Here is an 18,209-nt window from a genome sequence, read left to right on the forward strand (position 1 = left end):
CAGAGGGGTGTTTTTGGGGTGCAGAGGGGTGTTTTTGGGGTTCAGAGGGGTGTTTTTGGGGTGCAGAGGGGTGTTTTTGGGGTTCCGAGGGGTGTTTTTGGGGTGCAGAGGGCTGTTTTTGGGGTGCAGAGGGGTGTTTCTGAGGTGCAGAGGGGTGTTTTTGGGGTGCACAGGGCTGTTTCTGGGGGTCCCACCTCCCCCACCATGCCGTTCCAGACGCCATCGATCTTCTTGCCGTGTTTGCCGTTGGTGACCAGGTACAGGTCGTAGGTGAAGCCCAGGGCCCGCGCCAGGCGCTTCAGGATGTCGATGCAGAAACCTTTGCAGCACTTCTTCTCAAAGGGCGGGGGGCTGCAGGGGACCCCGAAAGTGGTGGGGACACCCCCAAGCTCCTGGGGACACCCCCAAGCTCCTGGGGACACCCCCAGACTGCTGTGGACACCCCCAAGGTGGTGGGGATGCACCCAGGGTCTTGGGGACACCCCCAAGCTTGTGGGGACACCCCCAGGGTCTTGGGGACACCCCCAAGGTGGTGGGGACACCCTCAGAGTGGGGACACCCCCCAGGGTCCTGGGGAAACCCCCAAGGTGGTGGGGACACCCCCAGGGCCTTGGGGACACCCCCAGATTGGGGGCAACCCCAGGGCAGTAGGAACAAACCCAGGGTGGTGGGACACCCCCAAAGTGGCAACAGCGTTGGGTTGGGGACACCCCCAAAGTGTTGGGGACACCCACCTGGCAGTGCCACCCCCAGGTGTTCCAGGTGTCCCCCACCTGTCCCAGGTGTCCCCCACTAGGCAGTACCACTCCCAGCTGTCCCCCAGGTGTCCCTGTGTCCCCACCTGGCAGTGCCACCCCCAGGTGTCCCGGGCCTTGGGGACACCCCCAGACTGCTGTAGACACCCCCCAAGGTGGTGGGGACACCCCCAGGGCCTTGGGGACACCCCCAGATTGGGGGCAACCCCAGGGCAGTAGGAACAAACCCAGGGTGGTGGGACACCCCCAAAGTGGCAACAGCGTTGGGTTGGGGACACCCCCAAAGTGTTGGGGACACCCACCTGGCAGTGCCACCCCCAGGTGTTCCAGGTGTCCCCCACCTGTCCCAGGTGTCCCCCACTAGGCAGTACCACTCCCAGCTGTCCCCCAGGTGTCCCTGTGTCCCCACCTGGCAGTGCCACCCCCAGGTGTCCCAGGTGTCCCCCAGGTGTCCCTGGTGTCCCCCACCTGGACAGTGCCACCCCCACCTGGACAGTGCCATCCCCACCTGTCCCAGCTGTCCCCCCGGTGTCCCAACTGTCCCCCAGCTGTCCCTGGTGTCCCCACCTGGCGGTGCCTCCCCCACCTGTCCCACCCGTCCCAGGTGTCCCCCAGCTGTCCCACTGGTGTCCCTGGTGTCCCCCAGCTGTCCCCCCGGTGTCCCTGGTGTCCCCACCTGGCAGTGCCACCCCCAGCTGTTCCGGATGTCCCCCAGCTGTCCCGGGTGTCCCCCAGCTGTCCCCCCGGTGTCCCAGCTGTCCCCCAGTGTCCCGTGGAGACACGTGGGGACACATGGGGACACATGGGGACATGTGGGGACACGTGGGGACACGTGGGACACCTAGAGAGTGACAGGGGTGTCACCATGTGGATAAGGTGTCCCCATGATGGATGTCACCACTGACAGGGGGACCACACCGGGGACTTGAGCCTCAGCAGCTGCTGCTCCCAGCTGCCCACCTGGGGGGACATTTGGGGACATGTGGGGACACGTGGGGACATGTGGGGGACACCCAGAGGGTGACAGGCCAAGGTGTCACCATGATGGGATGTCACCACGGCAAGGTGTCACTGCTAGGGACAATGATGGTGGGCAACAGGCAGAGGAAATGTCACCGTGCCAGGGTGTCACCTTGGGGACAATGATGCCACCACTGTGGTAGGGAAATGGTGGGGAACGGGACAAGGTGTCACCATGATGTCACCATGGCAAGGTGTCACTGCTAGGGACAATCATAGGGTCTCCTCAGTGGGCAACAGGCAGAGGAAATGTCACCGTGCCAGGGTGTCACCCTGGGGACAATGATGCCATCACTGTGTGGGGAACAGGACCAGGTGTCACCACGAGGGGACATCACTGCTGGGGACAATGACAGGATCACCTTGGTGGGACACCAGCCAAGGTGTCACCGTGACAGGGCAGGAGGCTGAGCCGTGTCCCCGTCACTGCTCAGATGTCACCGCCACCCCCGGGTGCCACGTTGTTGTGACAACACAGCGTGACAGCGCGATGAGGGGGCGGGATGGTGAAGAGCAGATGGCACCGAGCCCTGGGGACCCTGTGGTGGCATCGTCACCGTGCCCAGAACTGCAACACCGATGGGGAACGTCCCTGTCCCCAAGGGTGACATCCCTGTCCCCAAGGGTGACACTCACCACCTCCCAGGTGCGCTCCTTGTTGAGGGAGATGACGACCAGCGAGGGGTTCACCAGGTACCCGTCCTCGTTGAAGGAGAAATCCTTCTGTCCCCACGTGATGTTCATGAAGTACCTGTCCAAGCCCACCCCGAGAGCGGCCAGCGTCACCTGGATGTCCCCAAGCCCACCCCGAGAGCGGCCAGGGTCACCTGGATGTCCCCAGTCTGACCCCGAGAGCGGCCCGGGTCCCCTGGATGTCCCCAACCCCTCCCTGAGTGTGTCTACAGTCACCCAACTGTCCCCAACCCAACCAAACCCCAATCACAACCATGTCCAGGGTGACCTGGATGTCCCCAACCCCTCCCTGAGTGTGTCTACAGTCACCCAACTGTCCCCAACCCAACCAAACCCCAATCACAACCATGTCCAGGGTGACCTGGATGTCCCCAACCCCACCCCGAGGGTGGCCAGGGTCACCTGGATGTCCCCAGTCTGACCCCGAGAGCGGCCAGGGTCACCTGGATGTCCCCAACCCCACCCTGAGTGTGTCTACAGTCACCCAACTGTCCCCAACCCAACCAAACCCCAATCACAACCATGTCCAGGGTCACCTGGATGTCCCCAACCCGACCTCAATTGTGTCTAGGGTCACCCAACTGTCCCCAACCTAACGCCAGCCATGTCTAGAGCCACCTGAGTGTCCCCAACCTAACCCAAACCATGTCTAGAGCCACCTGAATGTCCCCAGCCCAACTGTCCCCAACTCAGCTGTCCCCAACCATGTCTAGAACCACCTAAATGTCCCCAAACCAACTGTCCCCAACCCAACTGTCCCCAACCTAACCCCAACCACGTCTAAAGCCATGTCTAGAGCCACCTGAGTGTCCCCAACTCAACTCCAGCCATGTCTAGAGCCACCTGAACATTTCCAACCCAACTGTCCCCAACCCAACTGCCCCCAACCTAACCCCAACCACATCTAGAACCACCTCAATGTCCCCAAACCAACTGTCCCCAAACCAACTGTCCCCAACCTAACCACAACAATGTCTAGAACAACCTAAATGTTCCCAACCCAACTGTTCCCAACCATGTCTAGAACAACCTAAATGTCCCCAAACCAACTGACCCAACCCAATTGTCCCGAACCCAACTGTCCCCAACCTAACCCCAACCACGTCTAGAACCACCTGAATGTCCCCAACCCAACTGTCTCCAACCCAACTGTCCCCAACCCAACTGTCCCCAACCCAACTGTCCCCAACCCAACTGTCCCCAACCCAACTGTCCCCAACCCAACTGTCCCCAACCCAACTGTCCCCAACCCAACTGTCCCCAACCCAACTGTCCCCAACCCAACTGTCCCCAACCCAACTGTCCCCAACCCAACTGTCCCCAACCCAACTGTCCCCAACCTAACCCCAACCATGTCTAGAACAACCTAAATGTTCCCAACCCAACTGTTCCCAACCACGTCTAGAACCACCTAAATGTCCCCAAACCAACTGCCCCCCACCCAACTGTCCCCAACCCAGCTGTCCCCAACCCAGCTGTCCCCAACTCAACCCCAACCCCATCTAGCGCCACCAGCACCTCCCCAACATCCCCAAACCCCAACTGCCACGCCCCCAGCAGCGCCGCCCCCGCCCCACCTGTGCAGGTTGTCGTTGATCTGGGTGACGTTGGGCGCGCGGCAGTCGTTGTTGAACTCGGGGATGAAGCCGTAGTCGCGCAGCAGCGCCTCGGCGCCCTTGGCCACGATGGCCACGCCGTTGTGCACGCGGTGCTGCAGGTCGTCGCGCCAGCCGGCCGACAGCACGGCGAACAGCCCGGCGGGCACGTGCTCGGGCAGCTGCTCGCTGCCCCCCAGGTTGGTGCCCACCACGAACCAGATGTAGCCGGGCCCGGTGAGGCCGGCGTCGCGGGCGGCGCGGAACACGGCCTCGGCCTCGTCGCGCGAGCAGTAGAGCAGCCGGATCTGCGCCGTCACCTCGCGCAGCTGCCGGCGCGTCCGCGCGCCCTCGGGGTCGTCGGTCAGGTTCAGGGTGACCACGCCGCGGTGCTCCCAGCCGATGAAGCTGCTGTCGGTCAGCACCTCCACGTAGTCCACGAAGTCCTCGTAGCCGGGCAGCAGCGTGGTGACCACGGCGAAGGCCGTCCAGTCGTACTCCTCCAGCACCTCGAAGATCACCTGGAGCTGCTGCTCCGTGGAGGAGCCCAGCTGCAGGAAGGTGGAGCCCTTCTCCTGCGGAGGGGGGGAATGGGGAGGGGGTCACCTGGATGTCCCCAACCCCACCCCGAGTGTGTCTACAGTCACCCAACTGTCCCCAACCCAACCAAACCCCAATCACAACCATGTCCAGGGTCACCTGGATGTCCCCAACCCCACCTCGAGAGTGGCCAGGGTCACCTGGATGTCCCCAACCCCACCCCGAGTGTGTCTACAGTCACCCAACTGTCCCCAACCCAACCAAACCCCAATCACAACCACGTCCAGGGTCACCTGGATGTCCCCAGCCCCACCCCGAGAGCGGCCAGGGTCACCTGGATGTCCCCAACCCCACCCCGAGAGCGGCCAGGGTCACCTGGATGTCCCCAGCCCCACCCCGAGAGCGGCCAGGGTCACCTGGATGTCCCCAGTCTGACCCCGAGAGCGGCCAGGGTCACCTGGATGTCCCCAACCCCACCCTGAGTGTGTCTACAGTCACCCAACTGTCCCCAACCCAACCAAACCCCAATCACAACCATGTCCAGGGTCACCTGGATGTCCCCAACCCGACCTCAATTGTGTCTAGGGTCACCCAACTGTCCCCAACCTAACGCCAGCCATGTCTAGAGCCACCTGAGTGTCCCCAACCTAACCCAAACCATGTCTAGAGCCACCTGAATGTCCCCAGCCCAACTGTCCCCAACTCAGCTGTCCCCAACCATGTCTAGAACCACCTAAATGTCCCCAAACCAACTGTCCCCAACCCAACTGTCCCCAACCTAACCCCAACCACGTCTAAAGCCATGTCTAGAGCCACCTGAGTGTCCCCAACTCAACTCCAGCCATGTCTAGAGCCACCTGAACATTTCCAACCCAACTGTCCCCAACCCAACTGCCCCCAACCTAACCCCAACCACATCTAGAACCACCTCAATGTCCCCAAACCAACTGTCCCCAAACCAACTGTCCCCAACCTAACCACAACAATGTCTAGAACAACCTAAATGTTCCCAACCCAACTGTTCCCAACCATGTCTAGAACAACCTAAATGTCCCCAAACCAACTGACCCAACCCAATTGTCCCGAACCCAACTGTCCCCAACCTAACCCCAACCACGTCTAGAACCACCTGAATGTCCCCAACCCAACTGTCTCCAACCCAGCTGTCCCCAACCCAGCTGTCCCCAACCCAGCTGTCCCCAACCCAGCTGTCCCCAACCCAGCTGTCCCCAACCCAGCTGTCCCCAACCCAGCTGTCCCCAACCCAGCTGTCCCCAACCCAGCTGTCCCCAACCCAGCTGTCCCCAACCCAGCTGTCCCCAACCCAGCTGTCCCCAACCCAGCTGTCCCCAACTCAACCCCAACCCCATCTAGCGCCACCAGCACCTCCCCAACATCCCCAAACCCCAACTGCCACGCCCCCAGCAGCGCCGCCCCCGCCCCACCTGTGCAGGTTGTCGTTGATCTGGGTGACGTTGGGCGCGCGGCAGTCGTTGTTGAACTCGGGGATGAAGCCGTAGTCGCGCAGCAGCGCCTCGGCGCCCTTGGCCACGATGGCCACGCCGTTGTGCACGCGGTGCTGCAGGTCGTCGCGCCAGCCGGCCGACAGCACGGCGAACAGCCCGGCGGGCACGTGCTCGGGCAGCTGCTCGCTGCCCCCCAGGTTGGTGCCCACCACGAACCAGATGTAGCCGGGCCCGGTGAGGCCGGCGTCGCGGGCGGCGCGGAACACGGCCTCGGCCTCGTCGCGCGAGCAGTAGAGCAGCCGGATCTGCGCCGTCACCTCGCGCAGCTGCCGGCGCGTCCGCGCGCCCTCGGGGTCGTCGGTCAGGTTCAGGGTGACCACGCCGCGGTGCTCCCAGCCGATGAAGCTGCTGTCGGTCAGCACCTCCACGTAGTCCACGAAGTCCTCGTAGCCGGGCAGCAGCGTGGTGACCACGGCGAAGGCCGTCCAGTCGTACTCCTCCAGCACCTCGAAGATCACCTGGAGCTGCTGCTCCGTGGAGGAGCCCAGCTGCAGGAAGGTGGAGCCCTTCTCCTGCGGAGGGGGGGAATGGGGAGGGTGTGGGGGGCGAGGGGACACAGGTTGGGGACAGTCACGTTGGGGACAGCTGGGTCACACTAGACGTGGTTGGGGTTGGGGCAGTTGGGTTGAGGATGGTCAAGCGGGGATAGAACGTGGTTGGGTTTGGGGACCACGGGGTTGGGGACAGTTGTGTGGATCTACACATGGTTGGGGATGTTTGGGTGACTCTAGACACAGTTGGGGTTGGGGACATTCAGGTGGCTCTAGACACAGCTGGGGTTGGGTTGGGGACATTCAGGTGGCTCTAGACACAGCTGGGGGGGGGTTGGGGACATTCAGGTGGCTCTAGACACAGCTGGGGTTGGGTTGGGGACATTCAGGTGGCTCTAGACACAGCTGGGGTTGGGTTGGGGACATTCAGGTGGCTCTAGACACAGCTGGGGTTGGGTTGGGGACATTCAGGTGGCTCTAGACACAGCTGGGGTTGGGTTGGGGACATTCAGGTGGCTCTAGACACAGTTGGGGACAGTTGCGCGCCCCTAGACACAGTTGGGGACATTCAGGTGGCTCTGGACACACCTGGGGACAGTTGTGTGCCCCTAGACACAGTTGGGGACATTCAGGTGGCTCTGGACACACCTGGGGACAGTTGTGTGCCCCTAGACACAGTTGGGGACATTCAGGTGGCTCTGGACACACCTGGGGTTAGGCTGGGCACAGCTGGGTGACACAAGACATGGCCGGGGTTGTGTTGGGGACAGCTGGGTGGCTCTGGACACAGCTGGGGACATTTGGGTGCCCCTGTACAGGGCTGGGGTTGGAGACAGTTGGGATGAGAACAGCCGGTTGGTTCCAGATCCACCTGGGGACATTCGGGCGTCCCTAAACCCGCCCGGGGTGGTCCCGGGGCGTCACCTTGGGCGTGAGGACGATGGCGGAGCCGCCGTTGACGCCGATGATGGGCACGGAGGTCTGGGCCGAGATGAAGTCGAGGATCTGCGCCACGGCCTCGGAGCGCGTGTCGTCCTCGAAGACGACGCCGTGGATGCGCAGCGAGGACAGCACGTCGCACAGGCGCACGATCAGGCTGCGCGGGTTGGTGTCGTTCAGCACCACCCCCACGGGGTTCACGTCCAGAGAGAAGTTCCGGAAGGTTCCGGGCGCCAGGCGGGGCCCGGCGGGGCCGTAGGAGGCCCCGCTCAGGATCACGGCCACGTTGAGCGTGCGGCGCGGCGCCGCCGGCGGCTCCAGGAAGGGGCTGGCGCAGGCCAGGGCCAGGGCGAGCAGCATCCTGCCGGCGGGGACGGGCACCGGGGGGCTCATCGCGCCACCGCCGCTGCGCCCTGCGGGGACACGCCGGGGACGGGGTCACCCGGGCACAGCGGCGCCCACCGGTGCCCACCGGTAACCCCCCAGCACCAGGGGAGGGTCAGGCGTGGAGACACCAGTGCCCACCAGTAACCACCAGTAACCACCAGTACCCACCGGTAACCCCCCAGCACCAGGGGAGGGGCAGGCGTGGAGATACCAGTGCCCACCAGTAACCACCAGTGCCCACCAGTGCTCACCAGACCCACCAGTGCCCGCCAGTACCCACCAGCGCCCACTAGTAACCCCCCAGCACCAGGGGAGGGGCAGGCGTGGAGATACCAGTGCCCACCAGTAACCACCAGTGCCCACCGGTAACCCCCCAGCACCAGGGGAGGGTCAGGCGTGGAGACACCAGTGCCCACCAGTAACCACCAGTAACCACCAGTACCCACCGGTAACCCCCCAGCACCAGGGGAGGGGCAGGCGTGGAGATACCAGTGCCCACCAGTAACCACCAGTACCCACCGGTAACCCCCCAGCACCAGGGGAGGGGCAGGCATGGAGATACCAGTGCCCACCAGTAATCACCAGTGCCCACCAATGCACACCAGTGCCCACCAGTAACCCCCCAGCAACAGGGGAGGGTCAGGCACAGCCCACCAGTACCCACCAGTAACATCCCAGTAAGCCCCCAGCACCAGGGGAGGGTCAGGCGCCACCGCCGCTGCGCCCTGCGGGGACACGCCGGGGACGGGGTCACCCGGGCACAGCGGCGCCCACCGGTGCCCACCGGTAACCCCCCAGCACCAGGGGAGGGTCAGGCGTGGAGACACCAGTGCCCACCAGTAACCACCAGTAACCACCAGTGCCCACCAGTAACCACCAGTGCTCACCAGTAACCACCAGTGCCCACCGGTAACCCCCCAGCACCAGGGGAGGGGCAGGCGTGGAGATACCAGTGCCCACCGGTAACCACCAGTGCCCACCGGTAACCCCCCAGCACCAGGGGAGGGTCAGGCGTGGAGATACCAGTGCCCACCAGTAACACCAGTGCTCACCAGTAACCACCAGTGCCCACCAGTAACCACCAGTGCCCACCAGCACCAGGGGAGGGTCAGGCATGGAGATACCAGTGCCCACCAGTAATCACCAGTGCCCACCAATGCACACCAGTGCCCACCAGTAACCCCCCAGCAACAGGGGAGGGTCAGGCACAGCCCACCAGTACCCACCAGTAACATCCCAGTAAGCCCCCAGCACCAGGGGAGGGTCAGACATGGAGATATCAGTGCCCACCAGAAAATACCAGTACCCACCAGTAACCTCCCAGCAACAGGGGTGGGTCAGGCATGGAGATATCAGTGCCCACCAGTAAATACCAGTAACCACCAGTAACCCCCCAGCACCAGGGGAGGGGCAGGCATGGAGATACCAGTGCCCACCAGTGCCCACCAGTGCCCACCAGTAACCACCAGTGCTCACCAGTAACCACCAGTGCCCACCGGTAACCCCCCAGCACCAGGAGAGGGTCAGGCATGGAGATACCAGTGCTCACCAGTAACCACCAGTGCTCACCGGTAACCACCAGTGCCCACCAGTAATCCCAGTAACAGCCCAGCACAAAACCCTGTTGCCATTCTGAAAACAGCGGGGACAAGCTGCTGTCACTGTCCCCACAATGGTGGGGTGACAAACCTGTGCTGGTGGGTGACAAACTCCTGTCACTGTCCCCACAATGGTGGGGTGACAAACCTGTGCTGGTGGGTGACAAACTGCTGTCACTGTCCCCACAATGGTGGGGTGACAAACCTGTGCTGGTGGGTGACAAACTCCTGTCACTGTCCCCACAATGGTGGGGTGACAAACTGTGACAAACCCCTGTCACTGTCCCCAAAGGAACGGGGACAAACCCCTGTCACCATCCCCAGAACAGCAGGGACAAACCCCTGTCACTGTCCCCAAAACAGCAGGGACAAACCCCTGTCACTGTCCCCAAAACAGCAGGGACAAACACCTGTCACTGTCCCCAAAGCAACGGTGACAAACCCCTGTCACTGTCCCCAGAACAGCAGGAACAAACCGGTGCCAGCGTGTGACAAACCTGTGTCATTGTCCCCAGAACAGCAGGGACAAACCTGTACCAGGGGGTGACAAACGCCTGTCACCATCATCCCCAGAACAGCAGGAGGGGACAAACCCGTGTCCCCATCCCCACACCAGCGAGGACAAACTGTCCCCGTGCCGGAGGGGGACACAACCCCCTTGTGTCATTGTCCCCGCAGCGGCAGCAGACAAAGCTGTGTCACCGTCCCCGTGACAACGGGGTGACAAGTCAATGTCCTCACCCCCTCCGTCTCCCCCCGGGCGACACCGGCTGTGTCCCCTCCGTGTCCCCACCCCCTGGTGCCACCCCTCCTTGTCCCCTCGGTGTCCCCCTCCAGGTCCTACCTGGCCCAAGCTCCTCTCCGGGGGGCTCAGCCTCATCTCGGCCGGGGGGGACGACACGGAGGGGACACTGGGGGGGTTGGGGACACGGGGGGGGTTGGGGACACTGCCCCCCCCCGCCCTGCAGCAGCCGCTGCCGCTCGCAGAATACTAATGGGGCAGGCGGGCGGTGCGGCGGGGCCGGCTGTCCGTCTGTCCCCGTCCCCGTGTCCTGCTGTCCCCGTGTCCCCCTGTCCCTGCCCCCCCGGGGGGTCTCGGGGTGTCCCAGCCCGCGGGGGAAAAGGAAGAGGGGGGCTTTGGGGTGCTGTAGGGAGGGGAACTGTGGAGGTTTTGGGGTGTCAGGGTGTTGCTGGGGTGTTGTTGGGGTGTCAGGGTGTTGCAGGGGTGTTGTTGGGGTGTCGAGGGGTGTTGTTGGGTTTTTGGGGTGCTGGGAGGTGCTGGGGATGTCGGGAAGGGTTGGCCAGAACCCCCCAACCCCCTCCGTGCCTCTGAAAGGACCCCGGAGACCCCGACCCCCCAGTGACCCCAAAGCCCCCTCACGCTCACCCCCAAAAGCTCTCGGCACCCCCAAATTCCCCCCGAGCCCCCTCCCAGTTACTCTTTGGAGCCCCCCCAGACACCTGAACCTCCTCTGGAGAATCTGGGGGAGCTATGGGGGCCCAGCTGGGGCTGTGGGGCACGAGGGGACACTGGGGGACAGCTGTGGGGGGTTATGGTGGCCACAGGGACCGGGACACTTCAGGGGATGGGGACAGCTGGGGGAACAGGTGGGTGCCTCAGGCCAGGAGGCAGCTGGGGACAGGGACAGGTGAGGGGACTGAGCCAGGGACAGTTGGTGGCACAGGTACAGGTGGCGGCTTGGGGACAGCTTGGGGACAGGGCCAGGCCACGCGCCGCTGCCCCCGCGGCCATGCGCTAATGAAGGCTGTTAATCACCTGTCCAGCAGCTGCTTCCAGTCCAGGGCCACGCTCGGGTGACCGCGACAGCAACGGGGAGGGAAAAGGGACACGGTGGGGACAGCAGCCCTGCCACGGTGGAGATCCCCACGGCGGAATGAGGTGGGTGAGGAGGACCGCCCGCTATGTCGGGACCTTCAGCGTGAGGGGAAGGGAGTGAGGGAAGCCCCTCATGACCAGACGGCAGAGCCAGGGGCTCACCCACCACTGGAGAGCCTCCTATACAGGTCCAGGAGTGTCCTGAGGGAGATTTGGGGGCCCCGAGGGAGGTTTTGGGGGGTCCCGAGGGAGGTTTTGGGGGGTCCCGAGGGAGGTTTGGGGGTCCCGAGGGGTCTCTCCCTCCTCCGGCCCCCCCCCCGCTCCCCTCAGCGCTTTCCCGCCCTTTTCCTTCCCGCACGGCCGCTAGGGGGCGGTCTCCTCATGGCGCACGCGCTCCGCCCCCCCCCCATCCCTGCGCGCCGGCGTCTGATTGGCCGCGCCCTCAGCGAGGCTCCGCCCCCTGCCTCGCGCGGCTTTGCAGTGGGGGGCGTGGTCTGTGGGGAGGGGGCGTGGCCATAGGCGCCCTATAGAGACCTATAGAGACCCTATAGCGCCCTAAAGCAGAGCCCAGCACCTCACAGCACCCTCGTAACACCCTCCACGGCACCCTACAGTGCTCTGCTGAGCTGTAGGGACATATAACACCTCGCAGTGACCTATAGGGCCCTATAGAGACCCTCACTGCCCCTACAGAGACCTGTAACAACCTCCAGGGTGCCCTATAGACAGCCCTAGAGACCCCATATGGTCCTGCAGCACCCTACAGACCCCCTATGGAGACCCTATAGACCCTCCTATAGACCCCTATGGACCCCTATAGAGACCCTATAGACCCCATATGGTCCTGCAGCACCCTATAGACCCTTATAGAGACCCTATAGACCCCCTACAGAGACCCTATAGACCTCTTATAGAGACCCTATAGAACCCTATAGACCCCCTATAGACCCCCTATAGAGACCCTGTAAGACCCCCTATAGACCCCTATAGAGATCCTATAGACCCCCTATAGAGACCCTATGGACCCCTATAGAACCCTATAGACCCCCTATAGAGACCCTGTAAGACCCCCTATAGACCCCTATAGAGATCCTATAGACCCCCTATAGAGACCCTATGGACCCCTATAGAACCCTATAGACCCCCTATAGAGACCCTGTAAGACCCCCTATAGACCCCTATAGAGATCCTATAGACCCCCTATAGCGACCCTATGGACCCCTATAGAACCCTATAGACCCCCTATAGAGACCCTGTAAGACCCCCTATAGACCCCTATAGAGATCCTATAGACCCTTATAGAGACCCTATAGACCCCTATAGACTCCTATGGATCCCTATAGAACCCTATAGACCCCCTATAGAGACCCCACGGCCCCACAGGGGCTCCCCCCCTCCGCGTCACCCACAATGACCTGCGGGGATCCCTGACCCCCCCCCACGATGACGTCATTAGCCGCACTGATGATGTCACGGGTCATGTTGACACCCACGGCGATGTCATTGGCCACGCCCACCCCGCTGATGAGGTCACTGGCCATGGCGATGATGTAATTCCCCATGCCTGCCTTGCTGATGATGTCATTGGCCACACCCACCCCGCTGATGACATCACTGGCCACGTCAGTTCTGCCATTGGCCACCTCGGGCTGGCCAATGACGTCACTGACATCGCTGGCCACACCCATCTCGCTGATGATGTCATCAGTCATGCTGATGCTGTCAATTATGTCACTGGCCATGCTGATGATGTCATTGGCCACACCCCTCTCGTTGATGATGTCACTGATGCAGTCAGCGCTGCCACTGGCCATATCTGCATCACTGATGACGTCATTGCCACGTCACCACCAGCAGAGCCGTCACTGGCCACGCTGATGACGTCACCAGCCACGTTGTACGATGACGTCACCATCTGGCCGGCGATGACATCATTGGAGGGTCATTGGTTGGGGTGGGAGGGGCCCTGTCCAGTGGGCGTGCCCCAGGTGGGCGTGTCTGGTGGGCGTGTCCCAGGTGGGCGTGTTCAGCTGTCATGTTCAGGTGGGCGTGTCCAGGTGGGCGTGTCCAGTGGGCACAGCCCATTTCCATGTCCAGGGGGTGTGTCAGTGGGCGTGTCCAGTAGGCATGTAATCGGTGGGCGTGTCCTAGATGGGCGTGCCCCAGGTGGGCGTGTCCAGTAGGCAAATCCAGTGCTCACGTCCAGCAGATGTGTCCAAGGTGGGCGTGTCCAGTGGGTGTGTCCAGTGGGTGTGTCCAGTGGGTGTGGCCAGTGGGCGTGTCCAGTGGGCATAGTCATTTTCCATATCCAGTGGGTGTGTCCAGTGGGTGTGTTCAGTGGGTGTGTCCCAGTGGGCGTGTCCAGTGGGCATAGTCATTTTCCATATCCAGTGGGCGTGTCGCAGCTGCTTCCAGTCCAGGGCCACGCTCGGGTGACCGCGACAGCAACGGGGAGGGAAAAGGGACACGGTGGGGACAGCAGCCCTGCCACGGTGGAGATCCCCACGGCGGAATGAGGTGGGTGAGGAGGACCGCCCGCTATGTCGGGACCTTCAGCGTGAGGGGAAGGGAGTGAGGGAAGCCCCTCATGACCAGACGGCAGAGCCAGGGGCTCACCCACCACTGGAGAGCCTCCTATACAGGTCCAGGAGTGTCCTGAGGGAGATTTGGGGGCCCCGAGGGAGGTTTTGGGGGGTCCCGAGGGAGGTTTTGGGGGGTCCCGAGGGAGGTTTTGGGGGGTCCCGAGGGAGGTTTTGGGGGGTCCCGAGGGAGGTTTGGGGGTCCCGAGGGGTCTCTCCCTCCTCCGGCCCCCCCCCCGCTCCCCTCAGCGCTTTCCCGCCCTTTTCCTTCCCGCACGGCCGCTAGGGGGCGGTCTCCTCATGGCGCACGCGCTCCGCCCCCCCCCCATCCCTGCGCGCCGGCGTCTGATTGGCCGCGCCCTCAGCGAGGCTCCGCCCCCTGCCTCGCGCGGCTTTGCAGTGGGGGGCGTGGTCTGTGGGGAGGGGGCGTGGCCATAGGCGCCCTATAGAGACCTATAGAGACCCTATAGCGCCCTAAAGCAGAGCCCAGCACCTCACAGCACCCTCGTAACACCCTCCACGGCACCCTACAGTGCTCTGCTGAGCTGTAGGGACATATAACACCTCGCAGTGACCTATAGGGCCCTATAGAGACCCTCACTGCCCCTACAGAGACCTGTAACAACCTCCAGGGTGCCCTATAGACAGCCCTAGAGACCCCATATGGTCCTGCAGCACCCTATAGACCCTATAGACCCCATATGGTCCTGCAGCACCCTACAGACCCCCTATGGAGACCCTGTAAGACCCCCTATAGACCCCTATAGAGATCCTATAGACCCCCTATAGAGACCCTATGGACCCCTATAGAACCCTATAGACCCCCTATAGAGACCCTGTAAGACCCCCTATAGACCCCTATAGAGATCCTATAGACCCTTATAGAGACCCTATAGACCCCTATAGACTCCTATGGATCCCTATAGACCCCTATAGACCCTCTATAGAGACCCCAGGGCCCCACAGGGGCTCCCCCCCTCCGCGTCACCCACAATGACCTGCGGGGATCCCTGACGCCCCCCCACGATGACGTCATTAGCCGCACTGATGATGTCACGGGTCATGTTGACACCCACGGCGATGTCATTGGCCACGCCCACCCCGCTGATGAGGTCACTGGCCATGGCGATGGTGTAATTCCCCATGCCTGCCTTGCTGATGATGTCATTGGCCACACCCACCCCTCTGATGACATCACTGGCCACGTCAGTTCTGCCATTGGCCACCTCGGGCTGGCCAATGACGTCACTGACATCGCTGGCCACACCCATCTCACTGATGATGTCATCAGTCATGCTGATGCTGTCAATTATGTCACTGGCCATGCTGATGATGTCATTGGCCACACCCCTCTCGTTGATGATGTCACTGATGCAGTCAGCGCTGCCATTGTCCATATCTGCATCACTGATGACGTCATTGCCACGTCACCACCAGCAGAGCCGTCACTGGCCACGCTGATGACGTCACCAGCCACGTTGTACGATGACGTCACCATCTGGCCGGCGATGACATCATTGGAGGGTCATTGGTTGGGGTGGGAGGGGCCCTGTCCAGTGGGCGTGCCCCAGGTGGGCGTGTCTGGTGGGCGTGTCCCAGGTGGGCGTGTTCAGCTGTCATGTTCAGGTGGGCGTGTCCAGGTGGGCGTGTCCAGTGAGCACAGCCCATTTCCATGTCCAGGGGGTGTGTCAGTGGGCGTGTCCAGTAGGCATGTAATCGGTGGGCGTGTCCTAGATGGGCGTGCCCCAGGTGGGCGTGTCCAGTAGGCAAATCCAGTGCTCACGTCCAGCAGATGTGTCCAAGGTGGGCGTGTCCAGTGGGTGTGTCCAGTGGGTGTGTCCAGTGGGTGTGTCCAGTGGGTGTGGCCAGTGGGCGTGTCCAGTGGGCATAGTAATTTTCCATATCCAGTGGGCGTGTCAGTGGGTGTGCCCAATAGGTGTGTCCCAGGTGGGGTGTCCCGGATGGGCGTGTCCCGATGGGGGTGTCCGGGGGCGTGTCCGGGGGCGTGGTCAGTCCCGTGCCCGCAGGCGCAGGTAGCCCCCCCCGCTGGCCAGCGCCAGGGCCCCTCCCAGCCCGGCCAGGGCGGGGCAGTGCCCGGGACCGCCCCCCCCGGCCCCGCCCCCGCCGGACACAAAGAGCCCCGCCCCCAGCAGCGCCGCCAGCCCTGCAGTATTCCTAAACTTCAAGGGTTGTGAATTCATCTTCATGAATTGTTTTCCAGTTGTATAGCAGCAAATGGCAAAAATATCTGCCTTAGTTTGTAACATTTCTCCACTAATATATCATTTTCTTTTTAGTACTTGACAGTTCATTCTCATTTTGAAGGCATTTACTTATGCTCATGTGATTAGTGTCTAGCACTTCTAATTTTTTTTTTAATTATATAAGCTTTCTTTCTGACAGATTTAACATTTAGAATGAAAAATAGGTGCAGACTTCAGAAATTTCCTCTTTCACTTCAGCAAGGGGAAGAAAACATTCCTCAACAACTTAGGAGGTCTTATAACAGAAATATGTGTATCTTCCAACAGAGGATTCTGCTTCCCTTCTGCTTCCAGCATCTCCAAAACAACCAGTATGGATATCTATCCTTAGCATCTGACAAGAAAGTATGTTTCATTCAGAAAATGGTAGAGACGCTCTTGCAGGAATTTACTTCATTTTAAGTTTTTTCCACAAAAGAAATTGCAAAGAAGTAGGTAGGATATGTAAAGGGCCAGATACTTTTTTTTAAACAACTGATCTTTTAACTGTTTTTTTTTAAAAAAAGTTCTAAATACAAATGATTATAAACAATAATCAGTTTCCTTTCTCTCTTGCTTATCCTACACAATATATTTAGGTTATTTTCCATATCCAGTGGGCGTGTCAGTGGGTGTGTCCAGTGGGTGTGTCCCAGTGGGCGTGTCCAGCGGGCATAGTCATTTTCCATATCCAGTGGGCGTGTCAGTGGGTGTGTCCAATAGGTGTGTCCCAGGTGTTGGTGTCCCGGATGGGCGTGTCCCAATGGGCGTGTCCGGGGGGCGTGTCCGGGGGCGTGGTCAGTCCCGTGCCCGCAGGCGCAGGTAGCCCCCCCCGCTGGCCAGCGCCAGGGCCCCTCCCAGCCCGGCCAGGGCGGGGCAGTGCCCGGGACCGCCCCCCCCGGCCCCGCCCCCGCCGGACACAAAGGGTTCGGGGGGGGCACCCAGGTGTGTCTGGGGAGACCCCCAGGAGTTCAGGGCAGTCTGGGGGGGTCGCCGGGGTTTTGGGGAGCCCCGTTTTTGGGGTGACTGACCTGCCAGCAGCTGGGCAGCGGCCGAGGGCAGGAAGGGGCGCCCGCGGGGCCCCCCCAGCAGCTGCCAGAGGAAGAGGAGGAGGCCGAGGGCCGAGAGCAGCAGGGCGGCCACCATCAGCCCCTGCACCCCCCGCTGCAGGGCTGGGGGGAGACCCTCGGTGAGCCCCCCAAAACTGACCACGGCCCCCAAAACTGACCACAGCCCCCCAAAACTGACCACAGCCCCCCAAAACTGACCCCAAAACTGACCACAGCCCCCCAAAACTGAACACAGCTCCCCAAAACTGACCACGGCCCCCCAAACTGACCCCAAAAGGTAACCAACTCTTAGGAAAGAACATAGAATAACAAAGAATGGGTATGTAGGTTTGTCTTCATTTAAGCCTTGATGCCCAGATGTGAAAAAGAAAACACACACAAAAAACCCCCACCCCTTTTTGCCTCTCCGGCAGCTCCGCTCCGGCCGTTGCGGGGTGGGCGGGGCCTCGCCAGTCCCGACCACGCCCCCAAGCGACCACACCCACAAATGACCACACCCACAAACAGCCACACCCATCCCTGACCACGCCCACCCCAATCCCGGTTTCTGATTGGCTGTGGATTTTGGGGTGGGGCCTGATTGGCTGAAAAGTTTGGCGGCCTCTGATTGGTCGAGAAGGAGAGGGGCGGGGTTTAGTGGCAAAGGAACAGCCTCTGATTGGTTGTTGGCGCTGCGGCCGCGCCCCGTTTGTGATTGGCCAGAAGCCCGAGCCCCACCCAGCCTCTGATTGGTCGATTCACGATGAGGTAGGGATTATCCCTGATCACGTGATCGCTGTGACAACGCCCTCTTTTTCCCGTGTCACGTGGCCGCCGCGAGGCCCCGCCCCTGGCGGCGGCTCCATGGCAACGGCGGGGGAGTCACGTGACCGCGGTCAGAGCCGGAGGGGAAATTTGGGGATCCTGGGGGGGGAATTGGGGGGGTGAGAGGTGCGG

The 18,209-nt window shown here is 61.8% G+C and overlaps 1 protein-coding gene across 1 annotated transcript in view; it reads right to left on the reverse strand.

Moving 5' to 3' along the window:
* The window catches only part of LOC121339786 (glutamate receptor ionotropic, NMDA 2D-like), a 16,458-nt gene extending 8,535 nt beyond the window's left edge, over window positions 1-7,923 (reverse strand). Inside the window, exons 1-6 of the mRNA XM_041411875.1 lie at window positions 7,545-7,923; window positions 6,049-6,641; window positions 2,412-2,526; window positions 1,661-1,715; window positions 1,294-1,309; window positions 195-471 (exon numbers count right to left, since the gene is read on the reverse strand). Coding sequence (XP_041267809.1) covers window positions 195-471; window positions 1,294-1,309; window positions 1,661-1,715; window positions 2,412-2,526; window positions 6,049-6,641; window positions 7,545-7,919 — 1,431 coding nt within the window. The 5' untranslated portion in view covers window positions 7,920-7,923. The remainder of the gene's footprint in view (window positions 1-194; window positions 472-1,293; window positions 1,310-1,660; window positions 1,716-2,411; window positions 2,527-6,048; window positions 6,642-7,544) is intronic.
* Between the last annotated feature and the right edge of the window lie 10,286 nt (window positions 7,924-18,209).

This window comes from Onychostruthus taczanowskii, unplaced genomic scaffold, assembly GCF_017590055.1.
Source record: "Onychostruthus taczanowskii isolate IOZ18803 unplaced genomic scaffold, ASM1759005v1 scaffold377, whole genome shotgun sequence".
Lineage (NCBI taxonomy): Eukaryota > Metazoa > Chordata > Aves > Passeriformes > Passeridae > Onychostruthus > Onychostruthus taczanowskii.